The sequence below is a fragment of the Mandrillus leucophaeus genome, unplaced genomic scaffold, assembly GCF_000951045.1.
Source record: "Mandrillus leucophaeus isolate KB7577 unplaced genomic scaffold, Mleu.le_1.0 Scaffold201, whole genome shotgun sequence".
NCBI lineage: Eukaryota > Metazoa > Chordata > Mammalia > Primates > Cercopithecidae > Mandrillus > Mandrillus leucophaeus.
This window is the reverse complement of record NW_012102044.1, coordinates 1,672,321-1,678,056: the sequence shown is the minus strand read 5'-3', so window position 1 is coordinate 1,678,056 and position 5,736 is coordinate 1,672,321. Positions and strand designations below refer to the sequence as shown.

General features: G+C 46.8%; 1 protein-coding gene across 1 annotated transcript; it reads left to right on the top strand.

Annotated features, from left to right (window-relative positions):
- The first annotated feature begins 3,262 nt into the window (after positions 1 to 3,262).
- Positions 3,263 to 3,827, top strand: LOC105539253. Its single transcript, XM_011979443.1, is given in 2 exon segments — positions 3,263 to 3,541; positions 3,543 to 3,827. Coding segments are annotated over 2 exon segments (564 nt in total).
- Positions 3,828 to 5,736: the final 1,909 nt, after the last annotated feature.

The window sequence follows — 5,736 nt, the reverse complement described above, 5'->3', positions numbered from 1 at the left end:
CCAGCTGATAATGAGTTTTTGTTTGAGAAACTAAGCCCTCTGGACGGGGCCTCACAGCAGAATGGACATGCAAGCTCAGCTGTTCCCCCCTGCTTGGCTTTTAATTGGTGCTGGGATGAGGCACGTGCAGGGGGCGGGTGAGGGGCAGGGAAAGATCCTTAAAATACTTGAGAAAAGGGCCTTTCCGGCAACTTGGTTAAGAAACCGTTGCAATCACAATAATATTGGACTGAAAGAGGTTGGTCTTCATGGAATTTGAGTAACCCAGAGTTTAAGGCAGGAGTGAAATTTCTTGTCTTTATTTCTAATTTGCAAACTGGAAAAGTGAGTCTGGGCAGAAATTGGGTTTCCAGTGCCTGTCGGTGACCTCAGCCATCAACCGCCGTGGAACCACAGGCTGCCCGGAGAGTCAAACCCTGACTGTATTGGACTCAAAAAATAAATATCAGTAACAAATGCAGACTTAGAAAGTGTGACCCAATGCTTTCACACTCCTCTGTACTTTTCTTTTTATCAATTAGTGGTTTTCAAAGTGGATAGCAATATGAATATTTCTCTTTTTCAGTGATACGGTTTTTCTCGTCACCAGAAAGCTATCCTATACCTTGTACTTGGCTCACATGCCCTCGTGGCCGCACATGGGGGGCATCATTGTGGCACCTGGTGGGGTGGCAGGTGCCTCCTCCTGAGGCAGCAACCCCAAAAGGTAAGCATGGTTCTGCCCATGCCCCCATTTCCAGCAGGCCGTGTCAGCGATAGGACCATGGATACCGACTGGCGAGGGGGAGCGCCAGGAGACAGAGAAGACGGCTGCCCGCTGGGGCTTCTAGTCTCCCTTCCAGGAAGGATTTGAAGTAGCTGACACAATTAAACACGACAGAAAAGAGGACTTAAAAAAAAAAAAAAGCCGAGAAAAATTTTAGCAGACGTCTGGGATGGATTTAGCTGTGCATTTTCTGGCAGTGAAGGTAAAAAAGGAAATCTCCATCTGGGTCTAATAAAAGGCACTCCATAGATACACTGGGGAAAAGAAACTTTTTCATTCAAGGGAGAATTAATTATAGAAGGACACTGGGAAATCTAAATACCATAAACGGGTTTTGCTGACATTTCAAGAATGTTCAGATTGAGTTTTTTTTTTTTCCGTTAAATAAAAAGTTGATTTCTTTGAGTGCCCCGAAAGCCTGGCATTGCATGGCAGCCCAGCAAGGCAGCCTTCGGCGCGACTGATGGAGGCTGTTTCCGATTGCCTGAGCTCACACAAGCACAGGAATTACAGAACCCACAACAGTGATTTCTGTGGGTTTGCCAACAGAACTTCTTCTCAAAGCATTTTATTTGTATAAATTTATAAATTCCAAGACTTTATTTAGTATGAATTCAGTGAAAAAGTAAGACTTTAGTGAACACAAAATCTGAAGTGAGAGGTTATGATGCTTGCTGGAGTCGATCTGTTCATTTCCAGGCTCCGTTTTGGTTGCATTGTGTAGAAGAAACCTTCACTCATGCAGATAAGAAGTCCTAAGTGGTCACAGGGCTTAGAACCCTGCACCGTGCAACCTCAAATAGCTCCAGAACCTTGACAGAGTCGTTACGGAGTTGAACTCACCAGCCATTGCGTGATTCATCTAACATCGCTTACATTTCCAACGTAAAGTTAAGCAGCGCACCAAACCTTTTGGCAGTCGCAAAGTGAGACTCAGCACTAAGGAGCCCCTGAGTTTTCCGAGGTGCAGCCGTGAGCCCAACGGTCCGCGTGCTCCTCCATGCCTCTGTGTGTGCATGCTGTGGTGCCAGGCCACCTGCCGCACCTCCATCAGCGCATGCCCAGAGCCTGTGCAGGGCCTCCATGTGCGCGTGGGCATGCCCAGAGCAGGTGCAGGGCCTCCTCCCGCGCCTTTGTGTGCGCGTGCCCAGAGCAGGTGCAGAGCCCCTTTGACCTTGCTTAAGGGGCGCACTGGTGTGGACCATGGTGCCAGGATGCGGGTTGTGAGGGGCAGCATGGACAGAGGGTGAGAACTCGAGCCCTAATCCAGCCACAGTGTTTGAACTTGACCGTATCACTTAGCACATGTTTTATCTTTGGTACGTTATCTGTTTTTTCTTAGCTTCAGTTTGCTTGTCTCTAAAACGGGGATTATATGGCACCTTCATGGGAGTTGCATGATAATCAATAAGAAACCCCTGTAGAGCTGCTAAATAGTGCCTGACACATAGGAACACACACACACACACACACACACACACAACTCAGCTAACTTTACAGGAAAAGGTGTTATCACTGTGTTTTCTGGGGTGGCCTGGAGCTTTCCTTCTGCGGTAGCATCTCAGCAACAAAGCGTTATCTTACATGTGCTTCACGTTCTAGAATATGAGGGGTCTGAGCCACTGATGCTGTTCAGCCAGGAGCACCGCGCAGGTGAAAGAGAAGAGAGCTGCTGATGAGAAGTCCTGATCTTTCTTCTCCCAGTTAAATTAAAATGTGTGTTGTTTCCAGCGTGCCAGAAGTATATTTACAATATAATTGTGCAGGTTTTCTATATTGAGTATGTTTTGGAAATCTGTCCCCTAGTGGCATGCATCTAAGGCACTGTCCATTTTAGGCAGAGATGACAGTAAACAAATATATTACTAAACTTACATTAAGACTAAAAATTAAACTAGATTAAAATTAAAAACTTTTGTGCTTCAAAGGACACCGTTATGAAATTGAAAAGAAAATCCACAGGACGGGAGAGAGGATTGGCAGAGCACAGGTCTGGTGAGGTATTTGTATCCAGGGCAGCGTTGGAAGGCTGTGGAGCTGTTGAAACCCATATGTGCCTCTGGTGGGAGCGTTCAAAACCATTTCAGAAAACTGTTTGGCAGTTTGCAGTAAATATATGCTCCCGGAAACAACCCAAATGTCTGTCAACAGTAGAAAAAGCAAAAATAAATCGTGAAATGTTCACATGAAATAAAATGAACAAACAACATGGGTGACTTTTGACAGCCTAAACAAGGAAAAGAAGCCAGACAGAAAGAGTGTATTATAAGATTCATTGATGCGAGGTTCAAAGCTGGGCACGCCTGGGGGATGGAGGCAGAGGTCAAAGCGAATGAGACCTTGGCAGGTGGGAGGGCCTGCAGTCACAGAAGGGGCTTCTCAGATGCTGACGATGTTGTATTTCTTGGTCCTGATGACATTGGTTACCCAGGTGAAGGCTGAGCCACACACCCAGGGCAGGTTAGGCACTTTGTGAGCAAGTTATCCTTCGGTGAAATGTTCATTAAAACAGATCATGAGTCATGTAGCGTTAAATATTACAGATAAATATTTGTAATATATTTATTACAGGAGGGATGGGCTTCCGGAGGGGGTTGGCAAGGGCCAGCCATGCTGAGCTGTCGTGGGCATAAAGACCTGAAGGAGAGGAGGAAAGGGGCTGGGCTAAGGAACGGCACGGGCAGAGGCCTGAAAACAGGACTCAGCTTGGCTGTGTCTGAGGAGTCGTGAGACAGGGAGGTCACCGAGGGCCTCGTCTAATTTCTCCTTTCATCTTGAGTGGATGGAAACCTTGGAGGGTTTTGGGAAGAGCACAGAATGAGCGGGCTGTAAGGTTACATGGTCACTCTGGTTTGTATTGAGAATAACTGCAGCAGGCTCAGCAGGGGGCTCGGGTGGAAGCCGCTCTGTGTCTTGGATTAACAAACGCAGGTTTGCTGCCCATGCTACAGCGGTCAGCCTGGTTATGTGCCTCCATAACTGGCCTCGCTGCTTTTTCATGGTGCAGGGAAATGCTGCTTCCGGAAGCCCATTCATAGTCTCCTTTGTAGCCTGGAATTGACCCTGGAACAGTTCACAGGTCCTCTCCCTCAGCCCTTTTACTTTTTTTCTGAACCCAAGCTGTGGTCTGAAACCCTCAATCCTCCCATATCTTTTCAGCGCCAGCTTCCCAAAGCTCTGTGCCTTGAGATAAAGTAACTCCAACTTGTGCCGGGCGCGGCGGCTCACGCCTGTGATCCCAGCACTTTGGGAGGCTGAGGCAGGTGGATCATTTGAGGTCAGAAGTTTGAGACCATCCTGGCCAACACGGTGAAACCCTGTCTCTACTAAAAATACAAAAATTAGCTGGGTGTGTTGGCAGGTGCCTGTAATCCCAGCTACTTGGGAGGCTGAGGCAGGAGAATCACTTGCACCCAGGACGCGGAGGTTGCAGTAAGTTGAAATCGTGCCACGGCACTCCAGGATGGATGACAAGAGTGAAATACCATCTCAAACAAAAAAAAAAAAAAAAGAAAGAAAAGAAATAGCTTCAACTTAAAGCGTTAGCAACTCAGAAAAGTATGTGGCCCTCTGCTCGTGGAGCATTGAACGAACCTTAGATTATTGCCATAATTTGCTGCAGATAAGAAAAGAAATATGAGCTGGGGCCATTTTGCTTGTTTCTTCTCACCAAGGCAGTGTTTGCAGTTAAGCCGACTGGCTTCATGCAGTGCAGAGCTCCTTTAAACATCGTGGGACAGGTGGGTCTGCCAAGCGGGAGCTTTCTGTGCTGGCCCAAGGCCATGTGGCCCAATTCTAGCCTCTCTGACCCTGTTCTGCTGCCGGCACGCCCCCCACCCACCCGCCTCCCCCTCCCCCCTGTCTCTTATACACATCTAGATGTGTATAAGAGACAGGTGTGCACCACCACACCCAGCTAATTTTTGTACTTTTAGTCGAGATGGGGTTTCACTATGTTGGCCAGGAGTGCAGTGACGCGATCTCGGCTCACTGCAACCTCTGCCTCCCAGGTTCAAGTGATTCTCATGCCTCAGCCTCCCGAGTATCTGGGACTGCAGATGCACACCACCATGCCTGGCTAGTTTTTGTACTTTTAGTCGAGATGGGGTTTCGAACTCCTGACCTCAGGTGATCCACCTGCCTCAGCCTCCCAAGGTGCTGTGATTACAGGTGTGAGTCACTGCGCCCAGCCTCTGCCTGTAGTTTAATTAGTGCCTATGTTTTATTAGGTGGCAAGTGTTGAATTACAGTTTTGATTAAAACCCTTCTATTTTAGAGTTGGAGCAATAGACACAGGTTTACATGTTATTTATCTAAAAATTTCCGTACATGCTTTTCTTCTAAACATACATTTCATTGTTAAATTGGGCATTAGAAGCATGATACATTTCTTAAAGAGTTAACTGTACAGGCAAACACTATTAATGTTTAACAAGGCATCTGTTTTTCTTCTTGTCCGTGCTCTTCCCCACAAAAGCAGAGAGGGGAAGCTGAGTATGGCTTGAGGGCACAGGGCGCGGGGTACAGCATCTCCGCTTTACTTAAAAATGAGCGGTGGGTGGAGGATTCAGGCGCAGAGAGCGTGCGGGGCACATACAGGATCCTACTGTGCAGATGCAGGATCCACAGTGGGGACAGGATGAATCGAACTGTAGAGCTTGTTTGATGCAGATATTCTTCTAGGCAGAAATGCGAAAGCTTCAGGTGTTAAGTTTCACTGCTGTTACTAACACTGGATATTAACAATTTAAAACACCTTTGACATATTTTCACTTGTATTTCATGTCTTATGGTTAAGAGTTGAGCTGTTGAGCCTAGTTTTATTGTTGACTGGCTTTTTGCTGAAAAGCTAACAGGTTGAATGGTTTGTTAAATCTAGAATCTTCGAGGTAGGCCCACATTATCACATTAAACTCACAAGTGTGGATCACAAGTGAAGGAGTATTGCACAGAATTTTTTTCCTTTCCTT